The sequence below is a fragment of the Phlebotomus papatasi genome, chromosome 2 (genome assembly GCF_024763615.1).
Source record: "Phlebotomus papatasi isolate M1 chromosome 2, Ppap_2.1, whole genome shotgun sequence".
NCBI classification, from domain to species: Eukaryota; Metazoa; Arthropoda; class Insecta; order Diptera; family Psychodidae; genus Phlebotomus; species Phlebotomus papatasi.
Window position 1 is genome coordinate 108,527,428 of NC_077223.1, and position 13,159 is coordinate 108,540,586.

General features: G+C 31.4%; 1 protein-coding gene across 3 annotated transcripts in view; it reads right to left on the bottom strand.

Annotated features, from left to right (window-relative positions):
* Positions 1–13,159, bottom strand: part of LOC129800766 (SCY1-like protein 2) — a 142,502-nt gene that overhangs the window by 4,467 nt on the left and 124,876 nt on the right. For 2 of the 3 annotated variants that reach the window (XM_055845385.1, XM_055845386.1), the window contains 2 exons: positions 7,989–8,006; positions 5,235–5,384 (listed from right to left, as the gene is read on the bottom strand). In XM_055845385.1, coding sequence (XP_055701360.1) covers positions 5,235–5,384; positions 7,989–8,006 — 168 coding nt within the window. Of the gene's footprint in view, positions 1–4,413; positions 5,385–7,988; positions 8,007–13,159 lie in introns of those variants that run through there. The other variant, XM_055845384.1, reaches the window with a different exon arrangement.

A 13,159-nucleotide genomic window follows, 5' to 3' on the forward strand; every position in this document is an offset into this window, starting at 1 on the left:
AGAGTTATGTTGAATTTTCTTACAGATATTTACAGAAAATGTTTCACAAATAAAATAATAAAATTTAAAGAAAAAAGTATTTGTAAAACAGAATATAAAAGAGATATGAAATAAATTTTTAAAAGTTTATTTTTAGTGTTTTAGAGATCTACGAAAAATAGTTAACTATAGAATCTAAAATTTTAATTAGAGAAAAAATATTCTACATGACTACAGCACTTTCTATAATTTTGAATTTTGCTCAAATGAAAGACATGGAAAATAAATGAAAATTTTGCCACCAAAGATTTTCTGTCAAAGTCCAATGAAAGCCACTAAAATTGCCACTAAGAAACTACATTTGTCTAATTTACTAAATTTTAAATTTATAAGAAAAATAAGGCTTCTTGTGTTAATTTCACGAGAAGATTCTCTAAAATTTCACTAACGAGCAGTGACAAATTAAAGTGTATTATGTAAATTTTTGAGGTTAGAAAAAAAAGAAGAAGAAAAATAAATTAGGAGAAACTACAGAACAACCTGTTTATGGGGGCGTGAGAATTTTGTGGAGTTAGGAAAAATGCTTGGTGTAAGGGGATTAGAGGTGAATGTCAAAAACTTTGACAGATCTGTCAACCAGCTGTCACTATTTGTCACCTTACGTGACGTTTACTAAAAACGAAAGAGATCCACTTCATTTCTGAGTAAAAAATTTGAATTTGAAAATTTGCTCTTAAAAATTTTGATTAACTGCAAAGATTATTTTGACATTTGTCATATTTGTACATTACTGTCAAACATCTGTCAAACACTTCTAAGTCCCTTACACCATTTTAGAAGAAGATGCAGAAGAAAAAAACTAATAACACAGAGAAAGATATTGATGGGAAAAGCGTGCAACTTATCATTAAAGAAGAATAACCTAAAATTAAAGTTTTTTCTTGTAGGATGAACTGACTAAAAAATTTCTGTGAGCAATCACACAAAATTTTGAAGCCAATTGAACTCAGAGAAATTAAAAGAAACTACCATGACTAAGAAGTAAGAAAGTCTGCCAATTATACAAATAAATCATACATTTATTTTTTAATCAGTTTCTTTCTATGGTGAAAATGTGTTTTTAATTTTTTTTCACTATTTTTTTCATCTCAGCGTGGATCTAAAATATTTTTTTTTCAAATTATTATATTTTCTTCTCGCCATACTGGTCATTTATAAATATATTTTTCAATTTTTTTGCCTGCTAAAAAGCAATAATCTTTGCCATCATTGAAAGAAATCGGATCAATCTAAATTGTGATAATTTTTTTTTGCATCTAAAAAATGTTCAATTTAAAAACAAAAATAATAATAATTTTTGGTGATAGCAAAATTTGGAGGGTATTTATTGTGAATTGAAAATAAATAAGTTTATGAAAATTATTGAGATAAAAATAATTTGTTGAAATTAAATTGGTATGAAGCTCAAATTTTTGTTCTGTACAATCTAAAATTAATTTAAAATATGTACAAGAAGTGATCAGCATGTGTCAGTCATTCAATTTAACAATTTATCATAGTTGTTTCAACAATTTTATTAATAATTTTTCAATTTTTTTCAAAAAATAAATTCTCCACAAATACCGTTTTTCTTTAAAATGCAAAATGTTTTTTTTTTCTTTCAAAAGGAATTTAAAAAAATGCCTTTTCAAAATAATTATGGAAAATTTTGTCCTGTTCGTGTATTGAGTTTGTTTCAATTGTTGCTGTGAAAAAGAAGCATTATCAAGTGAGAAATGATGAATGATTCTTTTTTTTCTAGTTCAGCTTGGATGTTCATTAAATACTGGGCGAAGGTCGATAGTTGGAAAAGCTATAGAGACGAGCATAACAATTTCTGAGTGTAAAATTCATCGACACTATTTTATATTTTACTTTTTCATTGCCTTTCAATAGCTTTTGTATTACTTTTTTTAGCACTTTACTATTTGAAAAAAAAAAAACAAGTGTGTGAAAATTTTGTAACTATAGAAGCAGACAAAAAAGCCGAAACAGAAAAGTGAGCGCGATAAAAGTGAGTGAAGAATATTATGAATGAATGGCAGAAAAATTCATTATTTTGCCATCTGAATGCTTTCGACAAATGCAGCAAAATGCAAATATTTCTTCTATGGGATAGTAAAAAAAATGAGATAGAATAGTTGAAAATGGCTTTGATGATGGAGAAAGAATTCAAAAGAATTGTTTTGTTACTTACATTTCCTCTATCAAAGGTTATTTTCTTTTTAAAGTTTCTTCTATATTCTTTTCAATTTTTCTATTTCTCTTTATTTTCATTGTTGCTCTTCATCTTAAACCCTTAAATACCTAAGCTTCCCTCTTCTCTGTATCTTTTAGTTTAATTTTCTATATATCTTATTTAACGATTAAAGGCACGTGTTATACTTGCTAGTCCCCAAATAAAAGGAGAATTCCGCACATTCCATGCATAAGCCTTTTATTTGACTTTTGTCTCTTTTTGATTATATTTAATTTCATTTTAAGGATTTAGATTCTTACAAAAATTACTAGTTAGAAAAAATGAAGAAATTATTTTGCTAAACGCAGATTAAAAATTAAGAACAATTGCCAGCACTACTTGCGGGAGAAAACAGTGCCCCCTTGTGAAGAAAAACGTAATCACTGTTGATGAATTTTCGACACTCGGTTACATTTCATTTCACAGTGAAACTAGAATCGACTTAAAAACGTAAGAGAAAAATATCTGCAAAAATATTGATCGCAGTTATTCCGATGACATTTTGACAGTTTTATTTTAAATCCTAGTTTACATACCCAGCGAGCACAGTCAGCTGAAAAAAGCAGCATTTTCAGCATATTTTTGCTGAAACGGTATGCTGGATGATCAGAAGTTCTCGAACAAAAAGTCATAAGCAAATATATGAAAATGGCGCTGATTTGCGCTCGCGGCGGATGATGGCGGAACTAAACACCGCCATGGCGATGGCGATGGAAACCATTTAGTAGATTTTTTTTCTTTAGAAATATTTGTCTTTGGAGGAAGACACGGAGCGTGTCAAAAGCTCTGGAGAAGGAGTTTTTTGATCTTTTTGCGTTGAAGAATCCAAAGCTTGTGTTGTCGCGTCCAGACGGAGCTCCTCTCCGAAATTTTCTACTGAAGCTGAACGGCAATTTCCCCTTACGATAACAGGTAAGGGAAAGGCTCATAATTTTGTCCAGTTTCTTATTTTGGACACTTTGAGGATAACATTGGACACTAAAAATAAATTGATTAAAATTATGGAGTTTTTATCAAATATTTGATGAGTAATGAATTCTATCTAAATATTTGTTCTTTTTGGAAGATTTTAACACAAAATACGTTAAATTTTGAATATGATTTGAGTTAAAATTGCTTTGTTGAAAATTCAATGTGAGCAATTGCTTACGAGAAATATGAGAGAACTTCGTGTTTACTTCAGTCTTATTTAGCTGTGGTGAATTAATCAATGTTTCTTCGCTTTTTTTGAGTGACATTATTGAATATTCATTGAATATTGTGTTGATTCACGTTAGTGATGATTTGTACATTTAACCTGAAGTGAGATTTGCCTTGTAAATTGGATTTTTTGTGTGAAAATTCGGAAATTTTGTCAGAGATTCACCAGTGAGGTGATACTCCTTGGATAGGTGTTTTTCTCTGGAAATTTCGTGAAGTTTTAGCTTTTGCTATGACTAGGTTGGACAAATGCCTGGAAAAACAAAGGAGCATCATCTCTACGAACGAGATGTAGTGGGAAAAGCCTTGAAAGGCTCCCGGAAAGGTCAAGGAATGCGCTAATCCGCACGTACTTGGAATACCGAAGGTAACCAAAGTCAACTCACTTTAATGAATGATATGGAAAGTTTCCGGGCTTCTTGTGACATTCTACGGTTTCCCTTACATGATCAGGAAGAGGACTTGGTAAGATTGGCTCAAGAAATGAAGAACAATGGGCATCCTGTTGAGGTGGATTAGCTGTCCAAATTTACAGCCAAGTCGTCCAAATTAGTAACCAAGTTGTCCAAAATAAGAGTCAAATTCACCTCTACATATCAATTCATTTTTAAACGTATTAAGACTAATTTTGGTAAAATCAAAGACAATAAACCCTTGCCAAGTTTCTAAACAACCCTTCAAAATCAATTAAATCAATTAAATCAATTGGTATTGAAAATATCGCACTTCAAACTTGGAACGTCGACGCTTATTAGCAGACTGTCCAAAATTATGAGCCTTTACCCTAATCTTTTAAAATTTAATTGAACAAAATTTTTCTTGTAAATGTGAAGAAGTATTTGATTTTTATCTCTTCTTGTTTTGAAACGTTAGAACTTTTGAGATAATTCTCTAAATAGTTATATATTTTTTGAAACCCTTGAATTGTCTATTGTTTTAAAATTTAGATTCCCTGATTTTTTTGTTTATTGTTGAAATTTGATTGAGTTTTAAGCGATAAAATATTATTTAATCTTGCCAAATATTAAAGTACTATTCCTTATCCCGTTCAGTGATTGATTTGTGCCTGAAAACATATATTTAGCACTCAAGGCCTAGCCAGTAAGAGAACAAAGAGTTAAAATGTTTAATTACGTATGGATAAAGCCAGAAAAAATGTCCAAATTGAAATAAAGAGTTGGAGAATTTTTGTAAGAATCAATCTATTCCCAAACAATTCGACTGCTAGTCTTTTGCATGGAATGCGCAAAATTTATCCAGATATTTCTACACTGTAACTTCTCTAGAAGATTGTAAGTAAATAATTCACTGGAGGTCGACACAAGAATGTCAGCAATTTCCACATACGAATAATTTTCACTCATTGACAATTGCAATAATTGTCATGGGGATTAGTCGACCTTTGCCCAGGACGATACCTTAACCAAACTCTCCTCACAAACACTTTTCTCAACATAATTATCACAAAAAGGCTCAAAACATCTAATTCCTCTAAATTCTCTTTTTCTCTATCTTCATTATTAAATTTAAATTCATTTCGGGAATCTAGGATGATTCGTCCATTGAGGAAAGAAAGCTTTATTTTTTTTTTTTATCCGAATTAGTTCGAGACTCTCCGGGAGTCCGATGCAATTGATGTGAAGGATCAATTGGAAAATGTGATATTGAGTGACGGACACTTGCGAACATAATTCGTTCGACTGTGGTTTCCGTTGAACGGGCCATGTTGGACCGGACTCGCGGCACCGGAACCATAACCAGTGGTCAGTTGCCTTACCATGCCCGAGCCGAGTTGCTGCAGCAGTCCGGAACCCGAGCCAAGTGGTCCCGATGACAAGCACGTGGATGGTCTCCTGGAGCGGATGGACTGCATACTGGAGGAGAGCAGGAAGGGTACACTGCTCGATGTGTTGGGCATGGAGCCGCCCTGTTGGAAGATTTTTGTTTGTGGAAGAGGGAGAGGAAACAAAGAAAAGATTCTCATTAGTAATGTCTTCTTCAAAAAATCCAGCTAAAAAAAAAGATGTCTTAAGGGACTTTCTATCTTTGATCTTTCTGATTCTCTTTTTTAACTTTTAACTTCCTTTTCAAATTCTTTTCAAAGAAACACCAACAATGAGGATGATGTTTGAAATGCAATGAAATGAAGAGCACCATTGCAACAGATATAGTACTTTTTAATATACCGTCAACAACTTTTAACGTTTAATCAATTTGAAAACAGAGACAAAATAATAATTCAAAGATAAAAATTACTAAAGCTGCAATTCTGCCTAGGTGAAGTATCACAGGACGCAGTATAAATTGATTCATGAAATAGAAATTTTATTTTCTAGTGATTTTAATTCTATTAAAAGTTGTAAAAGAATTATTATTCAATGGCAAAGAACGAATAAGACATTAAATTTGGCCGGTAAAATATTAAGATTGATCAATGAAAATTTAAAAATGGTCAGTAATGGGTCTGGTACACCTTTTAGATCAGTATAATATCATCAAATCAAATATCATAACCGTGTCTTTCGCACCCCAAATTCGATTGAACCAAATTGAATTGGTTGTGATGTTTGAAAGAAGAAGAAGAGTGTGAAAGAATGAGACAGACATACGCAAAATGTGTGGAAAAGAAAGAAAAATGTAAGAAAGAGTGAGATAGATATATGAAACATGTTTGAGAAAAAAAGACTGTGAATTTTAATTTAATTAAATTACCCTGACCTAAAAAGTGTGCCAGAGACAGTAAAAATTAAATTCAATCGAAATGAATTTAGTCAGTACTTTTAGACCAGGAAAATTTAAAGAAATCAAAATTCACATCCCTTTTTTCTCAAATTATCTTGCATTTGTCTATCCCGTTCTCTCGCCATCTTCTTCTTGCTTAAAAACAACCTAAATTCAATTTAGGTAAATCGAATTTGAGGTACATAAGCAGAAAGGACATAATCAAATTTTTTGAAAAAGAAAGGGATCTGAATTTTAAAATAATGAAATTTTTTTGAAGTTAAATTTAAGTTAGTTACTTTAAATTAAGCTCGATTAGTAAGAAAATAAAATTCAGTGGGTCAAAATTAAATTTAGCCAGTAAAATATTAAATTTGGACAGTAAAAAATAAATTTTAACACCCCAGAAATGATTTTGATCAGAAATGCTCTGGCTCACCTTTTTAATTTAGTAAAAATTCAATCGGTTGAAATTTTACCCTTTACTCTTTTAAACTATAATCAAATATACTTACTCCTTCTGTCAAATAAAAATTGAAATTTCATTTTCAAATTCAATTTTCATTGAAAATTAATTAAAAAAATTATTAGGTAAAATTTCTATTGATTGAAAATCACTAAATTGGAAATGTTTTTCTGGGCCATAAAAAAATTAAGTTTGATGAGTATAGATTTAAATTTAGTCAGTAATGCTTCTGTCACACATTTAAATTAGGAAAAGTTCGAGAAATCAAAATTCATATGCCTTTCTTTCTCAAACGTTTTGCATCTAGCGTACTCTTCTTCTCCATGTGAACATTACACTAAATTAAATTAAATTCAATACAATTTTAATTTTGATTTCATGAACTTTTCGTGATTTAAAAGGTGTGTCTAAGGCATTACTGGCCAAATTTAGTTTTTTAAATTTCATGAAATTCACACTAGCATCCATTTCTTTCTCAAATGTTTTGTATATGTCTATCTCATTCTTTCGTACTCAAATTTTGATTTAACAAAATTTAATTTGGCGTGATGTTGAAATGAAGATAGAGAATACGAAAGAGTGAGATAGACATATGCATATCGTTTAAGGACGAGAAGGATGTGATTTTCGATTATACGTGAAATTTTGCTGATCTAAAACCTGTGCAGGAACCATTATAAATCAAACTAAATTTTTCACTGAGCCAATTTGAATTTTATGCATCCAGCATACCTTTTCGATCAATAAAATTTAATGAAATCAAAATTGAGATGTCAATAATTTATCTATGAACAAATTCATACAACAAACCATTTCTTCTTTATTCGAGAAACTTTCGTTTCTTCTGAGAGGTCAAATAGAGGTCAAATTAGTTCCATAATAACAAGTAGTGACGAAATTTTATCTCGAGTCGTGAATTATGTTTTTTTTATGGCAAATAAAATTTAAGAGTGCTTTAAAGAATATAAATTGTAATTATGGGATAGTTTTACTTAAAAATTATTAGTTCAGTCTTGAACACTTGCTTACAAACTCGGAAGAAGTGGTAGAAATACTTAACAAAAACATTTATCATGTACCATTATCTAATTAATCATTAGTATTTAGAAAATAGATGATTCGTCTTGACGTAAGATGGCGTGTATAATAGAATCATTGTTCAATGTTCAATATTTTATTCAATCTGTTAAATGCATCAAAAATCAATGGAGAAGCACAGAATTGCAGCTAATAAAATTCAAAAACAATTGAAAAAAGTGACAATGAAATGTAACTAAAAAGAGCAACATAAAACTGCCTTTGTAAACCCTTTAAATGTTTCTTTTTCAATTAAATTGTACTCACGATCATGCTCCGTGCAAGCTGCGAGAGGAAGAAAGAAGCTTTTTCAGTAGCATTTTGCAAATGAACGCTTTTTTCTCTCATCATCTTTTAATTATAGCCAAATAAAACACTCACACACAACAAGATGATTCAAAAGAATCTGGCTTTTATTTAGGGAATATAGTCGCAAATATCTTGTTGAGGTTAAAATTACAGAGAAACACCATTTGGAGTAACATAGAAATTAAACACCATCGAACATACACCCCAAAATAGCTTTTACAATTTTACCAAGAGATGTGACATTCAACAATTATTAATGGGAGATGTTTCAGCTGCCACGGTTCTTCTTTTATTTATTTATTTTTTTTTTATTTTACTTTCTGCCATGGCTCAAAAGCCCTTTTTCTCGAGCACATCCAATTCACCCCGTGTCTATTTCAATTTCAGCGTACAGCAAAATGCCAAAGATTGAAATATGAAAGTTTTATCAGGCTCTCATTCTCTTCATTCTCGTCAAAATGAATTTTCTATGGTATGAAATCCACTGTCAAGTCCCTGAATCACGTCGCAAGACAATGAAAATAGAACTGAGGGTATGACTTTATTTCCGAAGAATGCAATCAAGATTGAAATTTTCATTCGAAGTGAGATTTATTGCGCTTTTATCTTGTTAGATTTTTTTTTTGAGGAACAAATTCTGACATTGTTCTTTGAGCTTTTGAGATCTTTAGCAAGGGACTATTCAATGCTAAAATCATAGAGGTTTTATTTATGAAAATCTTGAAATTAAATTTTGTCAAAACGATCGTAAGCAGCTCACCTAGCGGAAAAGGGAGACAATGGGAAAAATAGAAATAAAAATTTTGACATCAGGTTTTAGGATGAAAATTTGAAATCTGTTTCAGAGGTTAGAAAATATTCTTAAATAAAATTTGAATAAATTTAAGAATAAAACTTTGGCATATTTAGTTTTATTGCTTTTTTTTTAAAATTAGGGAAAGCATTTTTTATTCAAAATTATAACACTTTTTTTTCATTTGAGAAATTTTGAAACATTAAATATTCTAAAAAGAGATAATTTATTTTTTAATTGTATTAATTAATTCAATCAAATTTCTAATTGAAAGAAGAGTTAAACAACGATGTCAAACTGGATATCCTCAAAATTATCTGTCGCAATTCCTTCTTTAAAGGGATAACAAAGCGTCCCAGACTTTGCGAAGTAATTAAACTTGTGACTTAGGTGCTGTACCTTAATCGCGTAATTTACTGCATAATTTCGCGTAATTTACCGTTTATCGGTTCTCAACCGATTTAAACCGATTTATAAATCACTCAAAATATTGCCCAAAATACTTTAGGAGCAATACATATAATTGAATTTTGGATAAAAATTAGTTATTGGATATGAATCGGTTCATTACCGATTAAAAACCGATTGGAAGCGCATCAATATCTTCGGAAATTCAAGACCTTTCTAACGAGCTCAAACATTATTCCATTTGTTAGAGGAAAACGCTTTCTAGAGCCTTTTTAACCTTAGACCTTGAAAAATCGTTTTTAGCAATGCGTCAATGCAATGGTATTCTCGTACAAGGAGGAAATATCCGCTTGAGTAATCCTGAGATGCATGTCACTGATCCCTGGATAAGGTAAAGTGCCCTTGAGTCGACCGGTTCCTCAATTCGACCGGTAGAGTTATTTATTCAATTTATTTATATTTGCACTAATATTTGGCGTATGATCTAACATTAATAGGTCAATTATCTCATAAATAAATACGAATCAGTGACAATTTTATAAAAATTCACCATTTAAACATTCAAATATTGACCACCGGTCGAGTCGAGGAACCGGTCGACTCGAGGGCACTTTACTTTACTTACGAAATGTTCGTGGATCTTTTAATCTAGTTTGTAAAAGTTTGAAATTTTTCCACAAACTTTTGTTATTGCATTTTTGGTTTTCTTTAACTTTAATGCACAAATGACAAAATTTTACGAATATTTTTCGTAAAATTTGTTTGCAAAAAATGATTATAAAACAACAAATGCTCGTCAAGTGATCATTTCACGAAAACTTTTTGTTAAAAAATACAAACTTTTACAAACTTGTTAATGGGTTATACTTTACACGAGCATTTATTTTATAAGTCTTCTTTAGAAATTCACAATCATTTTTAAGCAACAGTCCAGTTCCTCAAGTTTGAAAGTTTGAAGGGTATAGATAGTATTCCTTAATACTTGTAGTAACACTATTTTCAAAAACGTAACGGAACTCACGTGAAATTCATTTACTCTGAATTAATTAAAAGAAAGCGAATTTACAAGGGGTAACTCATATTGAGAACCCCCTGTCAATTGACAGATTGTCAAACAATTTGTGAAACTCTATTTTTACATCGCGAAACCCGAGAAACCCATGCAAGAATTGCATCGCGACTTCTGAAAACCCGGTGAATTGCATCGCGAAATCCAATTTTGACATTAAGAAATCTGAGAATTGAGAATCTCAATTTTTGCATCGCAAAACCCGAGAAACCCATGCAAGAATTGAATTAAGAAACACGAGAAGCCAAAGGATTGCATCGTGAGACTCGAGAAATCCAATTTTTGCATCGAGAAATCCAAGAAACTCAGGTATTTCTTCGCGAAACTCGAGAAAGCTATTGCGAATTGTATCGCGAAATCCGAAAAAATCAATTTTTGCATTGCGAAATTCGAAAAACCGAAAAATTGTATTACAAAACCCAAAATACCAATTTTTTCATGGTGAAACTCGAGAAACCCATGCAAGAATTGAATTAAGAAACACGAGAAACCAAAGAGACCTGAGAAATCCAATTTCTGCATCGAGAAATCCGAGAAACTTAGGCATTTCATCGTAAAACCCGAGAAACCTACTGAGAATTGCATCGCGAAATCCGAAAAATTCAATTTTTGCACTGCGAATTCCGAGCAACCGAAGAATTGCATCGCAAAACCCTAAAAAAAAACCAATTTTTGCATGGTGAAACCCGAGAAACCCATGCAAGAATTAAATTACGAAACACAAGAAACCAAATGGATTTTATCGTGATACCCGAGAAATCTGATTTTTGCATCGATAAACTCGAAAAACTCAATTTTTGTATCGCGAAACCTAATAAACCCAATTTTTGCATCGTGATTGAGAAATCCAAGTTTTACATCGCGAAACTTGAAAAACCTAATTTTTGCATCGCGAAACCCGAGAAACTAGAGACGCTGGACAAAACACAAGCGTCTGTTGTCAATAAAAATTAGAATGAGTTACCCTTTGAGAATTTATCATTAGAATTTTGTTAAATAAATGGAATTTATCGAGAAAGGTAATATAATACGATAATATTGAGAAAGCACCAGAGAAATGGTTATAATACAGACTCACGTAAAAGTGTTTTCACATAACCTCAAATTTTACATTTTGAATTTAACCGTCCGTCGTTTATATTTGAAGAATTTAGGGAGTTTACGAGGAACTTTTAATTTACAAATTTTATTTTCCTCTGAACTGTGAACTTTTCTCAAGTTGAGAGTAATTAGGAAACTTTTCTCACTTTCAATAGTATGGAGTTCTTTAGAACTTTGCTTGCAGGCCATGAAACTGCTGTGTCAATTTTCTAAAAGTATATAAAGCTTTTCTTAAAAATTAAAAAAAACCTTCTGGTCTTTCGAGGTATGAAACGAATTATTTTCAAATTTTCTTTGCAGATTTGAGGAAATTTCAATGAGACAATTAGCTCCGGGATTTTTCAGCAACATGCTCCGTAGAGCTTTTAATTTTAATCCTTCCTATATACTGGGTCAGAATGAAAATCCGGTAAATCTTTTTATAACAAAAAAAGGCGTGTGAACCTTTTCACCCTTCAACTACTTAGAAAAACCTTGGGCATATCCCATGAAATATTTAGAGCTTTTTTCTTTGAAAGCTTTGCTCACATAATGATGCATATTTTCCTTTACACAGTTGAAAGCAAGATTCATTAAAATTCTGCAAGTGCATTAATTAAATCACTTTTAATCCCATCTTGAGCTTTTTTCTTAATTCTTTTGCTGTTTGTTGCCCCTTCTCCTTTATGCGTGAAAATTTGAAAACAAGCCTTGAACAGAATTTTAAATTGAGACGGAATTACTCAAGTTGAAATCTCTGCCTTGAAATCGGATTTTAAATCACGGAAAATAACTTCCTGAGAGAGTAGCTTTTCAGGCATTTTCCAGAAGAATCATCCTAATGTTGATTCTCGGAAGGGAACAACACAGTATATAATATTTAATGAAAATCACCAGTCTTTGATATGATGCTCAAGAGGATTTACCAGGAACAATCTTGCTGAGGTATGGTAGAGTCCCTTGAAATTTCTCCTTCAGTATATGTTTGACATGGAAGATGTCTTTTATAAATTGCATATGGTTTTCTTCCATAATTTTATCTCACTTTAATCGTATTTGTTGCGTTCCCCTTCAACAAGCCTCAAGAATCACTAACAAAGCATTAAGATTCCTTGCAAGAATTTATAATTTGGAAATTTTCCTTGAAACCTTCATGTGTTTATTTGGCTTTAAGGAGTATTAAATGTAAGTTACATGGGTAATCTTTATGATCTTTAGGCTTTTTCTCCTTCCCATTTTAACCCTCTTTAACAGCCCTACTTAAAATATTAATAAATTTATCATGTTAAGAAACATTTTGAGCTTTTTCCCATTCTACCTCCTAATCTTCATGCATTTTGCTGTACGTTGAAGTGATTCTATGGGATGATGGTTTTAATTAATTAACTCTATGAGACATTGTGATGATTTTTTATAATGAACATCAATTTTCTAACTACTTGCCATCGTGAATCCATTGACTGCTTCACATTGAGACATTAGGCACAGATTTAGATATAAATGGGAGTATTATGAGTGATTTCCATTGAGATTTGAGATGATTATGATTTTCTGAAATATTATCTGAACACCCATTTTGGTCCTTCGAGCCCCATGATCTGAGCCAATAATTCAACTAAAGCATCATGTTCTTTCGCAGTAATTTATTAAACCAGCTGCGTTGGTCTAAGACAAAGAGAACATTCTTGATACTTGCAGATGTTTATTCACCCACAATTTTTGGTGGATTGGGTAGAATGGTGGTAGATCTTACCACCTACTTCTATCATTTTTCTTGTC